Source organism: Macrobrachium nipponense, chromosome 26 (genome assembly GCF_015104395.2).
Source record: "Macrobrachium nipponense isolate FS-2020 chromosome 26, ASM1510439v2, whole genome shotgun sequence".
Lineage (NCBI taxonomy): Eukaryota > Metazoa > Arthropoda > Malacostraca > Decapoda > Palaemonidae > Macrobrachium > Macrobrachium nipponense.
In genome coordinates, this window is record NC_087215.1 from 70,656,729 (window position 1) to 70,670,830 (window position 14,102).

The 14,102-nt window shown below is 41.1% G+C and overlaps 1 protein-coding gene across 1 annotated transcript; it reads right to left on the reverse strand.

Annotated features, from left to right (window-relative positions):
* Nucleotides 1-9,943: 9,943 nt before the first annotated feature.
* On the reverse strand, nucleotides 9,944-13,723 carry LOC135199716 (cylicin-2-like). Its single transcript, XM_064227871.1, has 2 exons — nucleotides 13,365-13,723; nucleotides 9,944-10,325 (listed from the first exon to the last, which is right to left on the reverse strand). The coding sequence occupies exons 1-2, from the start codon at nucleotides 13,721-13,723 to the stop codon at nucleotides 9,944-9,946; spliced, it is 741 nt and encodes a 246-aa protein (XP_064083941.1).
* Nucleotides 13,724-14,102: the final 379 nt, after the last annotated feature.

Genomic DNA, 14,102 nt, shown 5'->3' on the forward strand with positions numbered 1-14,102 from the left:
CATCAATAAAAGAGAGAGCGAAGAAAAAGAACCTGGCAGAGTGAAGCAAGAAAAAAAAAACAGAGTAGGAAAATCTATTCAACAATAGATACATAAACACATACGCTCTTGCCACATGACAGTCATTATTACTCTCGCCACACTAAAGCCAGCCTGTCTCCACATTTTCCAACTTTTTTTTTTTCTTTTGCGCCACATATACCACGGAAACAACTCTTCTAACTGCTCTCCACTACTCTAGTCTTCATATCTCCCAGAGTCCGTGACCTTAGCAGTTGTAACGCCAAAAATCAATTAATTCATAACCTTTCATCCTCCCTGTACACATATACATTACGCACGGAACTCGTCTCAACGGCGTCAAGCTTTCTTTTTTTATAAACACATACGTACAAATAATTACACACACGCATAGTATACGTACTTCAAGTATAATTTATCTCTCTCTCTCTCTCTCTCTCTCACACCAAAGAAATATATTCCTCCATGTTTATCCTACATCAAATTCTAAACTAGGGTTATTAAAATTCATTTAGGCCAATACTTTAAAGTTGTTGGTACGAGTCGACCCAGACAGAATAACCAAAAAACCTCTGGGACTGATGAAGCAATTGGTACTTTCTGAGCGTCAGATATGAACGAAAACAAAACAGATGAAAGCCTAATTCAGTCTGTTCCGGATTAAAACTACAGCTTCCGCCGACGCAAAGGAAAATATATTCTAGTTGTCTGCTGGCAAAAAAGTAAGCACAAACAAGTCAAGCTGGAATAGATTTAAATATCATTTTTGAAATGCAAAACAGGGTCAGAAGACCGCTGGAGCAGCAGCCATAGGCGAACTGTAAATATTATTTGGTTAGGGTGAGTGGCTGTATAAAGAAGCGGGGCAGGATATCGTTTGAGTCAACAAGGAACGAAGACGCGTAGGCCGAATTTTCAGTCGAGAACCCGGCCGAGGCATAAAGAGGATTAAGGAAGACATTTCATATAATCTGCAATCCTGCTATGGAAATGACGACGTAAATTACATTTAAGCAGGACACATCGCCAGTGAGAACTCCACCGAGCAGGAGGCAACGACAAGAAACGCCAAAGATTAGACCAAGTTACGTCGGGCCGGGTTTCATATGAATATGCATCGAGACGAACTTTTCTCATCGCCCGGGATCCTGGGGCGTAGAATGCTTAGTTACGTCAACTTCTTTCATTTTCGAAACATTTACTTGTCACCGTCGTAACTTTTGCCATCTCGTCGCGCATGATGGGAAATCCACAGTAAGTTTATCCATCAGCGTCAACCGTTAGCTCATCAGCCGATGTTTTTTAAACCTCCTGGCGCTGATGGGGAAACGAGGTGACAGATAAAGTATATATTTTACGGATGATAATCTAAATGATTTTGGTTCCTCCCGATAACGAAACTATGTGAATTATGTGTGATATGTCAATGCCGAAAAAAAAATCGCTCTTCTACCTCATTGATATTCTTGATTAAATATAATTAATACGAAAAAAATAAGTCTTTGGAGAAGTTATAAAAATTTTTCTCGTATACTACCGACAATGCATTCCACACCTTATCTATTAAGTCTTCGGGTTCGCACCTGAGATCCATTAACTATTTTATGAATGCTAAAGACTAAAAGGAATAATTCATCGACGAAGCAGTATTTCAAAAATAATAAGATCAATGTACTACGTATGCGAATCACTTCTAAAGCTTCTTCTATCTTTCTGTCATTCGTATTCAGCATCCACACTGCACATCCATAAAGGAGTGTTTGCTTGGTAATCTCCCCATATAGGGAACAGGCTTTTTCGGACCTTGGCTGATTCGGACCTAATATGCAGTGGCGGCTCCTGGCAATCATTCATTGTGGGTGCTGTTACATATATATATATATATATATATATATAGATATATATATATATATATATATATATATATATATATATATGACACCATAAACAATGCCGAAAACTTAATTTCTTCAAGTTTACTAATTGTCTGTTTTTCTTGGGCTATGACTGACTACTAATGGATGATTACCCTAATCAAGTTTGAAACTGTAAAAAAAAAAACTGAAAAATAATAAAATACTAAAATTCAAAGCAGTAACTTTCGGCAGCGGAGAGACTGACGGACGCACAGACGGAAAATTGAGAATATGAGGTTACATAAAACTATTAAGTTTATGTAAACTGAGCGTAGCAAAATAAAAATCATTAAACCATTAAAAAGAATAAAAACTCGCAAACACAAACATTACGATACAAAACTGAGTATGACAGTAAGATAAAATAACATAGGCCTATATAAAACAAAAGGAATAAAGAACACCCACCTAAAACACAGACGCATGCATACACATACTCTCTCTCTCTCTCTCTCTCTCTCTCTCTCTCTCTCTCTCACCAAGGAGGGCAGCAGAATCGCTGCCGAAAGCTATTTTGAATTTTAGTATCATTGACATTATTGTGGTTATCATTTTTTTCCCATTTATTGCAACTCACCACTGAGTTGATTATTCTGCATTACATTACATATCATTAGTACCGTCACTAATTTGATCACTAGCACTAATACTACATATAGATTAGACTATTGACGAATTTCACATCACACGTTCGCCCTCCCAACACTACTCGAGAGGGCAGTGCAGTGCTCAGTGTCGCCGCTGCTATCCGCATAAAGTTTCAGCAAGCGCTTAGTTACGTTTTTCAAGCGATACTTGTTTACTTTAGTCCTTCTGTAGGAAAACAAAGAAAACGAAATTCTCACCTTACTCGGTAAACTAAATTATTTAATTTTCTAATTGTGAACAATGTTTCATCCGAGTCTGTCACTGATATGTGTCATATCTGAATCGATGTGTTTGTCACTATTTGACCACATAATTATGCACTGTTCCTCGTCATCATTATTAACATTTTGGGGCTGCGTGTCACATAATATAACACTATTGTCTTGCTCATTTTCACTATTTTTTTTTTTTCATCATCAGCTTCCTCTGAAGATGATTAATATTCAGGAAAAAAGACTTAATATGTAATCATGTGAATCATATGAATCCACTAATTAATTGTCGTCCTGAGTTTCACAAATTTCAACTTTATAGGCCATCTCCTGTGTATGGTCACTATAAAGTATCGAACGGGATAAAACTATGAACTCATGCATGATAACGGATTGGCGATCTGGGAAGATAAAATACTTAGTCCGCATAAGTATGGTTGCCACTTGATCTTTACGAGTTTTGCAGAGATGCAGGTATATTTAATATTAGAAGTTTCATTGCCTATGAAACGTGAGCTCCAAAGATATATTTTTGAAACTCTGGACATTGCCTTTGTACATAGCAAATTAATTAAAAGCAAGAATTCTGGCACTGACAATAATTCGTTGAAAACACTGAGTATCGCACTTGTTTAGCGTACTACCTACTAGCGATAAAAACTGTATGGCCATAGGAGATTGTGGAGGTAATTGATCACTTGTTTACTGCACCTATTAGTAGGATATGATGATCATGAACTTCAAACATAGGGATTTGAACGATTTATAAAAATTTCGTAATACTTAAGGTACATTACTAATATAGAATATATATATATATATATATATATATAATATAGATATATATATACATATTATATATATATATATATATACTATATATATAGAGTATATAATACATACATGCACATATATATATATATATATATATATATATATATATATATATATATATATATATATATACAAATATATACACGAATATATATATGTATATACACGTATATACATGTTTATATACAAGCATATATACATACACATATATCCACATGTACATATAGACAACACCTTTGCTCAAACAAAGGGCCCCATAGAGTTACGATCGCCGGATCCGGTCATCTGAACCGGAAGTAAATCTCAGTCTTTACTCTATAGGGTTATCGTCCGACCAAAAGTGGGCGGAGTCCGTCGGCCTCTCCGACCAACTCGCAACCTGCCGTTGCCAGGTTCGTGGCTTCCGATTTAGTTCAGGTGGCCCGAAGCCTCCACGTCTACGGCGTGATCTGAGGATTTACTTCAGTTTCAACGAGACGCTGAAGCGGCAACATGGCAGCTACGTCCGCAGATAATGAGTTCTGGGAGGAGTTTATTGAACGTCGTAGGAAAGCGAAATTAGGCTTATGATCAATTAGTTGGAAAATTATAGAAGGATGATATATATATATATATATATATATATATATATATATATATATATATATATAGATATATATAGAGTCCAATGCATAGTCTAATGGCATATACGGTAGTTTAGTATACAGTAGGTCTATGATCCGTTAATGCAGAATAGGCACTTAAACCTATGGTTCTGCAACCAAGTAAAGTGAAGTGTACAATTTTCAACTCTCGTACACAAAATTATAGTTTATACATGGATCACTGAAATATTATTGAATATATTGTCATAGACTTTTATCTTATTATGTAGTCCCACGTTGGCCGAGTGGACTTCGCTCTCGGCTGCTAATTCGGTGGTCCGAGTTCGATTCTCGGCCCGGTCAACGCGGAACCAGAGAAATTTATTTCTGGTGATAGAAATGCCTTTCTCGAATAATGTGGTTCGGATTCCACAATAAGCTGTAGGTCCCGTTGCTAGGTAATCAGTTGATTCCTAGTCACGTAAAATATATCTAATCCTTCGGGCCAGCCCTAGGAGAGCTGTTAATCAGCTCAGTGGTCTGGTAAAACTAAGATATACTTACTTATCTTATTATGTATGAAAAATAACAATGAATTCTTTTGTACACTGTAAAATCGGTGATCTGGTTGGCTTGGCCAGCAAGCAACCGGTAACAGAGAAATGCCATAATGTTTGGAAGATCTAGTCCGGACCGACCGCTTTGACTAGCCAATATAGGTGGCACAACTGATACTGAGATTTCCAAAACAGCTGTCTACTTTCAATTGTTTTAGCTGGTGGTAGAAATGGGTTAACAACTCTAACATGTAAATAAACATGAGTGGTGGTGTTCTGGGAAGTATTACTAAAAAATATTATATTTTGGTTACAAAGATATGAACATGATTTAAGCATTTGACTGAGTTAAGGATATTCAACCATCCATAATCTCTCTCAGTCTCTTTTATATAGTATATATATATATATATATATATATATATATATATATTATATATATAGTATATATATATATATATATATATATATATATATATATATATATATATATATATATATATATACATACATACATATATATTATAGGATTAAATACTTTATACTTTTAAAAAAGAAAACCCGTTTTAATATGGGTAAGATCCTCAATCCACTAGAACAATGTTTTTTTTCTTGCTCAATCAGTTCTTGGTATATATAATCTGACAGATGCCCGTAAATGGAAACATAACAGAGAACAAATTTTCGTTTAATTATTTATAAATGCCAAAAATAAAGTTTACTTCACATTTCTTTTCGTGTCAAATTGGAAGATTTTATTGTTTGTAAGTTTTGGTTTCCTCTCCTTGATATTTTTGGTTTTCTACTTCCCTCATAGATCGTAATACTGTATAATGTATCATTCATATTTTCATAAAAGTGGGCTATTCGATGATAATCGGATATTTTATTGAACCAGGATATGCCACTGACTCCTTCCAATTCTTCTCCTGGGAACTATTCTCTGAACTCCTTTCCAGGTTTTTTTTTCTCCCTGAGGCGTTCACTGACTCCTTCCAATTGCTCCTGGGCACTTTCTCTGAATCCTTTTCAGTTTCTCCCTGAGGCTTTCACTGACTCCTTCCAATTCTCCTGGGACCTTCTCTGAATCACCTTTCAGTTCTCCCTGAGGCTTCTCTGAATCCTTTAAAGTTCTCCTGAGGCTTTCTCTGGAATCCTTTAAGTTCTTCCCTAGGCTTCCTCCCTGATCCTTTTTAGTTCTCCTGGAATCCTTTCAGTTCGCTGGGCTTAATCCTTTTTGAGTTTCCTCAGGGTTCTGCTGGGGGGAAGGCTTCGCTGAATCTTTCAGTTTCTGGCTGAGGCTTCTCTGAATCCTTTCAGTTCCTGGGGCTGTGGCTTTCTCTGAATTCCTTTTCAGTTCTGCCCTGAAGGCTTTCTCGAATTTCCTTTCAGTTCTCCAAAGGCTTCTCTTGAATCCGTTAATTTTCCTTTGAGGCTTCTCTGAATCCTTTCAGTTCTTCGTGTCTCCTGAGGCTTCTCTGAAACCTTCAGTTTCTCCGGAGGCTTCTTCCTGATTCTTCCTTTCAGTTTCTCCTGAGGCTTCTCCTGATTCCGTTCTGTTCTCCTGGAATCCTTTCAAGTTCTCCTGAGGCTTCCTCTATCCTTTCAGTTCTCCTGAAAGGCTTCTCTGAATTCCGTTTCAAGTTCCTCCTGGAATCCTTTCAAGTTCTCCTGGGGGCCTTCTTCTTATTCCTTTCAGTTAATCCTGGAATCCTTTCAGTTATCCGTGATGGCTTCTCTGGATTCCTTTCAAAGTTCTCCTGGAATCCTTTTTCACAGTTCTTCCTGAGGCTTCTTTCTGAATTCCTTTCATTTCTTCCTCCTGATGGCTTCTTCTGAATCATTTCAGAGTTTTCACCTGAGGCTTCTCTATTCCTTTCAGTTCTCCGGGAATCCTTTTCAAGTTCTCCTGAGGCTTCTCCATTCCTTTCAGTTCTCCTGGAATCCCTTTCAGTTCTCCGAAGGGCTTCTCTGAATCCTTTCCAGTGTCTCCTGGAATCCCTTTCCAGTTCATTCCGAGGGTTCTACCGGGGATTCCTTTCAGTTCTCCTTGAGGCTTCACTGATTTGCCCAACCCAGGTTACTCCTGGAATCCTTTCAGTTCACCTGGGGAGGCTTCCTGAATCCTTTTCAGTTCCTTTGCTGAGGCTTCTCCTGGAACCTTTCAGTTCTCCTGAGGCTTCTCTTTGAATCCTTTCATTTTATCCTGAGGCTTCTCTGGAATCATTTCAGTTCACCTGAGGCTTCTCTAATTCCTTTCAAGTCTCCGGAATTCCTTTCAGCTCCTGAGGCTCTCCAATTCCTTTCAGTTCTCCTGGAATCCTTTCAGTTCCTTCCTAAGGCTTCTCCTGAATCCTTTCGTTCTCCTGAGGGCTTTCTCTGAATTCCTTTCAGTTCTCCTGGAATTACTTTCCAAAGGACAATTCTCCTTTGAGGGTTCCTAATTGCCTTTCAAGTTCTCCTGAATCCTTTCAGGTCCTTGAGGCTTTTCTGAATTCCTTTCAGTTCTCCTGAGGCTTCTCTGATTCCTTTCAAGTTCCTTTCCTGAGGCTTCTTCTGAAATCCTTTTCAGGTTCTTCCTGAGGCTTCTCTGTTCCTTTCTAGTTCCTTTCCTGAGGGCTTTCTCCTGAATCGTTTCAGTCTCCTGGAGGCTTCTCTGAATCCTTTCCAGTAACTTCCTGAGCTTACTCCTGGAATCCTTTCAGTTCTCCTGAGGCTTCTCTGGAATCCTTACAGTTCTCCTGAGGCTTCTCGAAATCTTTCAGGTTCTCCTGAGGCCTTTACACTGATTTCCTTTCTGTTCTTCCTGAGGGCTTCTCCTGAATCGTTTCAAGGTTCTCTTGAGCTTCTCTGAATCGTTGCCAGTTCTTCCGAGGGCTTTTCCTCCTGGAATCCTTTCAGTTCTCCTGAGGGTTCTCTATTCCTTCAGTTTTCCTTGGAATTCCTTCAGTTCTTCCTGAGGATTTCTGGAAATTCCTTTCAGTTCTCCTGGAATCCTTTCAGGTTCTTCCTGAGGGTTCTCGATTTCCTTTCAGTTCTCCTGGAAGGCTTCACTGATTCTTTTCAGTTCTCCTGGAATCCTTTCAGGTTCTCTGAGGTTCTCTGAATTCCCTTTCAGTTTATCCTGAGGCTTCTCTCGAATTCCTTTCTGTTTCTCCTGGAATCCCCTTTTCAGTTCCTTCCTGAGGCTTCTCTGATTCTTTCTGGTTCTCCTGGAATTCTTTCAAGTTCCTTTCTGAGGCTTCTCTTGATTCCTTTCTGTTTCCTGCGGAATCCTTTCAGTTCTCTGAGGCTTCTTGGATCCTTTCTGTTTCTTCCTGGAATCCTTTCGTTCTCCTTGAGGCTTTCTATGACCTTTTTCTGGGGGTTCCCTGGATATTCAGGTTTCAATGAAGGCTTCCTTTCTGATTCTTTTCTGTTCTCCTGGAATCCTTTCAGGTTCTCCTGAGGATTCTCTGAAATCCTTTCAGTTCTCCTGGAATCTTTCAGGTTCTCCTTTTTGAGGCTTCCTTTCGATTCCTTTTTTTCTCCTGGAATCCTTTCAGTTATCCTGGAAGGGCTTCCTTTCTGTATCCTTCTGTTTCTTTCCTGGAATCCTTTCAGGTTCTTCTGGATCCTTTCAGTTCTCCTGAAGGCTTCCTTTCTGAATCCTTTCTGTTCTGCCTGGGAATCCTTTCAGTTGCTCTTGAGGCTGTTCCTGATCCTTTCTGGTTCTTTTCCTGGGAATCTTTCAGTTTCTCCTGCGGCTTTCCTTTCTGAATTCCTTTCGTTCTTTCCTGGAATCCTTTAGTTCTCCGAGGCTTCTCTGGAAATCCTTTCTTCTTCTCCGGAATTCCTTTCAGTGCTCCTTGGAATCCTTTTCAGTTCTCCTGAGGCCTTTCTTCTGAATCTCAGATCCTGGAATCTTTCAGTCTCCTGAGGCTTCTCTGATTCCTTTCTTTGTTCTCCGAGGCTTCTCCTGAATCCTTTCAGTTTCTCCTGGAATCCTTTCAGTTATCCTGAGGCTTCTCTGGTAAATCCTTTTTCAGGTTCTCCTGGAATCCTTTTTCAGTTCCTGGAATCCTTTCAGTTCTCCTGAGGCTTCTCTGAATTCCTTTATGTTCTCCTGGAAAGGCCTTTCAGTTCTCCTGAGGCACTTTTCTGATTCCTTTTCCTCTTCTCCCTGGGAAATCCTTTCAGTTGCATTTCCTGAGGCTTCTCTGAATTCCTTTTCTCTTATCCATGGAATCCTTTCAAGTTCTCCTGGAATCCTTCAGGTTCCTTGAGCTCCTGAATCCTTTCTCTTCTCCATGGGAATCCTTTCAGTTACTCCTGAGGCTTCTTCCTGATTCCTTTCTTGTTCTCCTGGAATCCTTTAAGTTTATCCATGAGGCTTCTCTGAAATCCTTTCAGTTATCCGTGGAAATCCTTTCAGTTCCTCCTGAGGCGTTCTCTCAAATTCCTTTCAGTTCTTCCTGGAATTCTTTCAGTTCCTCTGACGGCTTTTCCCTGATTCCTTTCGATTAGTTTCTCCTGGAACGCCTTTCAGTTCTTCCCTGAGGCTTATTCTTGAATTCCTTTCTCTTCCCTCTGGGAATCCTTTGCAGTTCTCCTGAGGATTCTCTGAATCCTTTCTCTTCTCATGGAATCTTTCAGTCTCCTGAGGCGTCTGATTCCTTTCACCAGGTTCTCCTGAAGGCCTTCTTATGATTCCTTTCTGTTCTCCTGGAAAATCCTTTCGTTTCCTGAGGCTTTTCTCTGATTCCTTTTCTGTTTCCTCCTGGTAATTTCCTTTTCCAGGGGGTTCTCCCTGCGGGTTCTTCCTAATTTTGAATCCTTTAAGGTTTCTCCTGGGAATCCTTTCAGTTCTCCTGGAGGATTCTCCTGAATTCCTTTCTGTTCCTTTCCTTGGCCAAGCCCTTTCAGTTATCCTGAGGCATTTATGGATTACCTTTTCTGCTCTCCTGGAATCCTTTCAGTTCTCCTGAGGCCTTTACTGAATCCTTTCTGTTCTCCTGGAATTCCTTTCAGTTCCTTTGAGGCTTCTCTGATTCCTTTCTTTTCTGATGGAATCCTTTCCAGTTTCCCCCGGAGGCTTCTCTGATTCCTTTCGTTCTCCTGGAATCCCTTTCCGTTATCTTGAAAGGCTTCTCTGAAGCCCTTTCTGTTCTCCTGGAATCCTTTCAGTTCTCCTAAGGCTTTTTCTGAATCCTTTCCAGTTCTCCTGAAGGCTTTCTCTGATTCCTTTCTGTTCTCCTGGAATCCTTTAAGTTCTCCTGAGGCTTCCTCTTGATTCCATTTCTGTTCTCCTGGAATCCTTTCAGATTCCCGGAGGCTTCTCTGAACCTTTTCAGTTCTCCAAAGGCTTCTCTGAATCCTTTAAGTTTCTCCTGAGGCTTCCTATGAATCCTTTTCAGTTCTCCTGAGGCTTCTCTGAATCCTTTCGTTCTCCTGAGGCTTCCTCTGATTCCATTCACTTTCCTGAAGGCCTTCTCTGATTCCGTTCTGTTTCCCTGGAATCCTTTCAGTTCTCCTGAGGCTTCTCTGAATCCTTTATTCTCCTGAGGGCTTTCTCTGATTCCGTTCTTGTTCTCCTGGAAATCCTTTCAGTTTTCTCCCTGGGGCTTCTCTTATTCCTTTCAGTTCTTCCTGGAACCTTTCAGTTCTCCTTTAGGCGATTCTTGATTCCTTTCCAGTTCTTCCGGAATCCTTTCAAGTTCTTTCCCGGGGCTTCCTTCTGAAATCCTTTTCATTTTATCCTGAAGCTTCTCTGAATCATTTCCAGTTCAACCTGAGGCTTCTCTAATTCCTTTCCAGTCTCCTGGAATCCTTTAGTTCTCCTGAGGCTTCTCCAATTCCTTTCAGTTCTCCTGGAAGCCCTTTCAGGGTTTCTCCTAAGGCTTCTCTGAATCCTTTCAGTTTCTCCTGAGGCTTTCTCTGATTCCTTTTCAGTTCTCCTGGAATCCTTTCAGTTCTCCTGGGCCTTCTCTTCCTAATTCCTTTCCTCAGTTCTCCTGGAATCCTTTCAGTTCTCCTGAGGCTTTTTCTGATTCCTTTCAGTTCCTCCAGGCTTCTCTGATTCCTTTTCAGTTCTCCTTAGGCTCTCTGAATTCCTTTCAGTTCCTCCTGAGGCTCTGATTCCTTTCCTGTCTCCTGAGCTTCTCTGGAATCGTTTCAGTTCTCTGAGGTTCTCCTGAATCCTTTCAGTACTCCTGAGGCTCTGAATCCTTTCAGTTCTCCTAAGGCTTTCTCTGAATCCTTTCAGTTCTCCTTTGAGGCTTCTCTGAATCCTTTCAGTTCCCTGAGGGCTACACTGATTCCTTTCTGTTTCCTGAGGCTTCTCTGAAATCGTTCAGTTCTCCTGAGGCTTCTCTGAATCGTTTTCAGTTCTCCTGAGATTCTCTGAAATCCTTTCCATTTCTCCTGAGGCTTCTTGATTCCTTCAGTTTTCCTGAAATCCTTTCAGTTTCTCCTGAGGCTTCTCTGATTCCTTTCAGTTCTCCTGGAATCCTTTCAGTTCTCCTGAGGGTTCTCCGATTCCTTTCAGTTCTCCTGACGGTCAATGATTTCTTTTCAGTTCTCCTGGAATCCTCAGTTTCTCCTGAGGTTTTTCTTCTGATTCCTTTCAGTTCTCCTGAGGCTTCTCCGATTCCTTTTTCTGTTATCCTGGAACCTTTCAGTTCTCCCTGAGGCTTCTCTGATTTATTTTCTGTTTCTCCTGGAATCCTTTCGTTCTCTGAGGCTTCTCCTGATTCCTTTCTGTTATCCTGGAACACCTTTTCAGTTCTCCTGAGGCTTCGCTTGTCCTTCTGTTTCTCCTGGAATCCTTTCACTTTTCCTGAGGGGCTTCTCTGATTCCTTTCGTTCTCCAGGAATCCCTTTCAGTTCCCCTAGGGCTTCTCTGATTCTTTTTCGTTCTCCTGAATCCTTTCATGAATCAATTTCAGGTCCTGAGGATTCTTCCTGAATTTCCTTTCTTGTTCTCCTGGAATCCTTTTCAGTTCTCCTGAGGCTTTCTCTGATTTCCCTGTTCTCCAAGTTCTCCTGAATTCCTTTCAGTTTCTCTGAGGCTTCTCTGAATCCTTTCTGTTCTCACTGGATCCTTTAGAATTCTCCTGAGGCTTCTCTGAATCCTTTCTCTTCTCCTGGAATCCTTTCAGTTCTCCTGAGGCTTCTCTGATTCCTTTCTCTTCTCCTGGAATCCTTTCAGTTCTCCTGAGGCTTTCTCTGATCCTTTTCAGTCTCCTGGAATCCTTTCAGTTCCTCTGGGCTTCTCTGAGTCCTTTCGTGTTCTCCTGGAATTCTTTCAGTCTCCTGGGCGTCTCTGATTCTTTTCTGGTTCTCCTGGAGCCTTTCAGTTCTCCTGGAGGCTTACTCTGATTCACTTTCTCTGCTACTGGAATCCTGTCAGTTCTCCTGATGCTTCTCTGAATCCTTTCTCCTTCTCCTGTAATCCTTTTACAGTTCTCCTGGTGAATCCTTTCATTCTCCTGAGCGTCTCTGAATCCTTTCTCTTCTAATGAATCCTTTCAGTTCCCCTGAGGCTTCTCTGAATCCTTTCTGTTCTCCTGTAATCCTTTCAGTTCTCCTGAGGCTTCTCTGAATCCTTTCAGTTCTCCTGGAATCCTTTCAGTTCTCCTGAGGCTTCTCTGAAGCCTTTCTGTCTCCTGGAATCCTTTCGCCTTCTCCTGGGCTTCTCTGGATTCCTTTCCTGGCTATCCTGGATCCTTTCAGTTATCCTGAGGCTTCCTCTGAATCCTTTCTGTTCTCCTGGAATCCTTTCAGTTCTTCTGAGGCTTCTCTGATTCCTTTCTTTTCTGATGGAATCCTTTCAGTTCCCCTGAGGCTTCTCTGATTCCTTTCTGTTCTCCTGGAATCCTTTCAGTTCTCTGAGGCTTCTCTGAATCCTTTCTGTTATCCTGGAATCCTTCAGTTCTCCTGAGGCTCTGAAAATCCTTTCAGTTCTCCTGAGGCTTCTCTGATTCCTTTCTGTTCTCCTGGAATCCTTTCAGTTCTCCCGAGGCTTCTCTGAATTCCTTTTGCTCTGGAATTCCATTTTCTGTTCCTTCACTTGGAAATCCTTTCAGATTTCCTTTGAAGGCTTTTCTTTGATTCCTTTCTGTTCTCCTGGAATCCTTTCAGTTCTCCTGAGGCTTCTCTGAATCCTTTCTGTTCTCCTGGAATCCTTTCAGTTCTCCTGAGCTTCTCCTGAAGCTTCCTTTCTGACTTCTCCCATTCCTTTCTGTTCTCCTTGAATCCTTTCAGTTCTCCTGAGGCTTCTCTGATTCCTTTCCGTTCTCCTGAATCCTTTCAGTTCCTTTCTGAGGCTCTCCTGATTCCCTTTCCTGTTCCTCCTTTGGAGTTTCCTCAGGTTCTTCCTGGGCCTTCTCCTGATTCCTTTTCCTGTTCTCCTGGAATTCCTTTCAGTTCTCCTGAGGCTTCCGGTTCTCTGAATCCTAATTCAGTTCCTCTTTCCTGGAAATCCTGTTTCAGTTCTCCTGAGGCTTCTCCATGGTTCCTTTTCTTAATTCTCCTTGAATCCTCCTTTAAGTCCTCCTGAGCTTCTCCTGGAATCCTTTCTTTCTTTCCCTGGCAATCTTTAGTTCTCCTGACCTTTCTCCTGGATTCTCTGATTCCTTTCGGTTTTCCTGGAATTCCTTTCCAGCCTTCTCTGGAGGCTTCTCCTGATTCCTTTCTGTTCCTCGCTGAATTCCTTTCAGTTCTCCTGAGGCTTCTTCCTGGTCTCTGTTCTCCTGGAATTCCCTTCCAGGTTCTCCTGAGGCCTTTATCCTGGAGTTCTCTGAGTTCTTCTGAATTCTGCCATGCCTTCTCTTAGGCTTAATCCTGAAATCCCTTTCCAGTTCTCCTGAATCCTTCGTTCTCTGATGCTTCTCCTGAATTCCTTTCTGTTTCTCCGGACCTGGAATCCTTTCAGGTTTCCTGGGAATCTTTGATTCCTTTCTGGTTCTCATGGAATCTTTCAGTTTCACCTGAGGGCTTCTCTGAATTCCTTTCGTTCTCCTGGAATCCTTTCAGTTCTCTGGGTCCTGAATTCCTTTCCAGGTTTCTCCTGAGCTGTCTCTGATTCCTTTCTGTTCTCCTGGAATCCTTTCAGTTCTCCTGAGGCTTCTCTGATTCCTTTCTGTTCTCCTGGAATCCTTTCAGTTCTCCTGAGGCTTCTCTGAATCCTTTCTGTTCCTCTCTGGATCCTTTCAGTTCTCCTGATGCTTTTTCTGATTCCTTCAAGTTCCCTGAGGCTTCTCTGATTCCTCTCTGTTCTCCTGGAATCCTTTCAGTTCTCCTGAGGCTTCTCTGAGTCCTTTCAGTTCTCCTGGAATCCTTTCAGTTCTC

Excerpts from the sequence above, each read along its gene's own strand:
- LOC135199716 (XM_064227871.1), bottom strand. The coding sequence starts at position 13,723 with ATGAGAACCAGAAAGGAATCAAAGATTCCCAGGAAACCTGAAAGGATT. Across the intron at positions 10,326-13,364 it reads TCAGAGAATCCAGGAGAAAG|AGAAAGCCCTCAGGAGAATA; the intron begins GTCAGGAGAACT and ends GAACGGAATCAG.